At 35.6% G+C, this 1,960-nt stretch overlaps 1 protein-coding gene across 1 annotated transcript; it reads left to right on the top strand.

Annotated features, from left to right (window-relative positions):
- Window positions 1-881: 881 nt before the first annotated feature.
- On the top strand, window positions 882-1,418 carry LOC138913624 (probable salivary secreted peptide). Its single transcript, XM_070217721.1, has 2 exons — window positions 882-1,091; window positions 1,150-1,418. The coding sequence occupies exons 1-2, from the start codon at window positions 897-899 to the stop codon at window positions 1,342-1,344; spliced, it is 390 nt and encodes a 129-aa protein (XP_070073822.1). The 5' UTR covers window positions 882-896; the 3' UTR covers window positions 1,345-1,418.
- Window positions 1,419-1,960: the final 542 nt, after the last annotated feature.

Below are 1,960 nucleotides of genomic sequence, written 5' to 3'. Positions count from 1 at the left end.
TATAAAGATTAGTGGTAAAAATCAAGCAATACTGGACTGCAAAAATAGAATAAAAAATTTAAAATATTCAGCTAGCTTAATATGCATTAAATTAAATTTGCTACGGCTAATCAATTTAGGGTTTATTACTTTTACTTAAAAATTACTTTTAGAAGTGGTTTTAAGTTAGTGTAAAGAACTTGGAAACTTATTATAATGGGTATTTATATTTGTCCAGATTTGTAAGATTTTTTGCAAATACAAAATGATATCCCTAAAATTTGTTGCTTTAATATTTCTGCTATGGATGACAACATTCCGATTGACGTGTGCCAAGCACACTGCAATTATCGGACATCTAAAAAAAACGGATACTCTTCTCCTCAACCAACCTTTATTCGTTCAAGGAAGAAAAACGGGCAAAATTGCACACAAATTTGTATATAAGCAAAAGGTAAGCGCACCAGTCAGTTAATTATAATTTCATACTTTAATCAGCATGTTTATTTAAGAGAGATCCGAGAGTGATAAGCGCCATCGTGCTAACAAACAACCATAGATCTTCTTTTGGAGCCGAGGGGGCTCTCCTTGACGGCGGACCGAATAATATATACTGTGCTATTAAATTTACGGCCAGGAAGAACTATAATATCGACTATAACATTAAAATTTATAGCAATAACAAAAAACTGAAAAACACGTAATAAAAAATAAATAAAAGTTTATCCTCCTGTTTACTTCTGCATATTAAAAAATTAGGTACTTTCTTATCACTACCAAGCCTAATGAAATTTTACAGTAAGGCTAACCGTGTCAAACCTTTGATAATACTTTTATAATTTTTTTATAAGCGTTACTTTAGTGATGCACTGAATATTATAATACTTTCTCATTTTAGAACCAACTTCTGACAGAACATGGCATATTTTGTAAAGCTAATTTTTGTGGCCATACCACTCATCGCCTTAGTGAGTGTGGTTTTTGGCAGTCAAAATGGAAGTACAACCTTTGGGGTTTTGGAAAAAGGCGCCAGATTAATCCACAAAGAGGAAATTGTGGAAGAAAAAAAGTTTTTCCGCATCGTCACAAGGAAAATTGTCTTCAAGCCTCAGGTAAAAACAAAAAATACAATAAAAATATTTTTAAAAAAACTATCAAATTTTTAAACAGCCCCATAAAATTGGCTCAATTGTGATTACCGACAACAGCGAAAATAACGGAGGAAAGGCTTCTTTACTTGAAGGCGGTCCTTCGGCCAATTTTGCTGTGCTCCAGTTCAAATCGGCCCGTAATCATGGTCTTAACTTTACTTTGGAGATATTCGACAATTTGGTAACTTGCAATAGATGTCTACTACCTGGATAATATATTATAACCAAAAAAAAAAAATAAATGAAACTATAAAAAATATTCATCTATAAAAATAAAAATATTTTAAAGCCTTTCCCAAGTTTATAATAAAATTTTATTATATCTTAAGATAAGTTATATTAAACAGCATAACTAGATTGTTTAAATATTTTTAGTAGTGTACTTTATTCCTTCAATGCAGGAGGACGAGTTCAAACCCTCGTCTGCCTTGATGGCCATGGCGGCGACATATTACTTCCTTATTTGTGGGCCTTGCCCGCGACCTTTCACCTTTCCCCGTCACGCTTCGAAAAGTGAAACATTAGGCCCAGAAATCGCGCAAGTGTGTGTGCGTGTGTTTCGCATTAAAACAATGACGAGGCGCAAACATTTTTAGCGCTGACAGCGAGCCAAACATCCGCCAGATAAAAATGTCCGCGAACAAGCAAACAAATTTGATTGAATCAACGGCGGCGAAGAGTTCGGGCTCTGGTCCTGTCCTGTTCTATCCCACCCAGTCTGTACTCCCCTCGTCCTGGCAATTGTTTCCCCCACTCCAAAAGGGGTCCTGTCCTATCCTGTCCTGGCCATTTGCTAGTCGTCCTGCCAAGCTCGCCGCTGGGATGATAAT

Source organism: Drosophila takahashii, chromosome 3R, assembly GCF_030179915.1.
Source record: "Drosophila takahashii strain IR98-3 E-12201 chromosome 3R, DtakHiC1v2, whole genome shotgun sequence".
Lineage (NCBI taxonomy): Eukaryota > Metazoa > Arthropoda > Insecta > Diptera > Drosophilidae > Drosophila > Drosophila takahashii.
The sequence above is the reverse complement of the archived record's forward strand: the minus strand, read 5'-3'. Positions and strand labels throughout refer to the sequence as shown.

Bases quoted from the DNA above. Each gene is read 5' to 3' on its own strand.
- LOC138913624 (XM_070217721.1), top strand. From the start codon at position 897: ATGGCATATTTTGTAAAGCTAATTTTTGTGGCCATACCACTCATCGCC. The intron at 1,092-1,149 runs GTAAAAACAAAA...ATTTTTAAACAG, and splicing joins AAATTGTCTTCAAGCCTCAG to CCCCATAAAATTGGCTCAAT.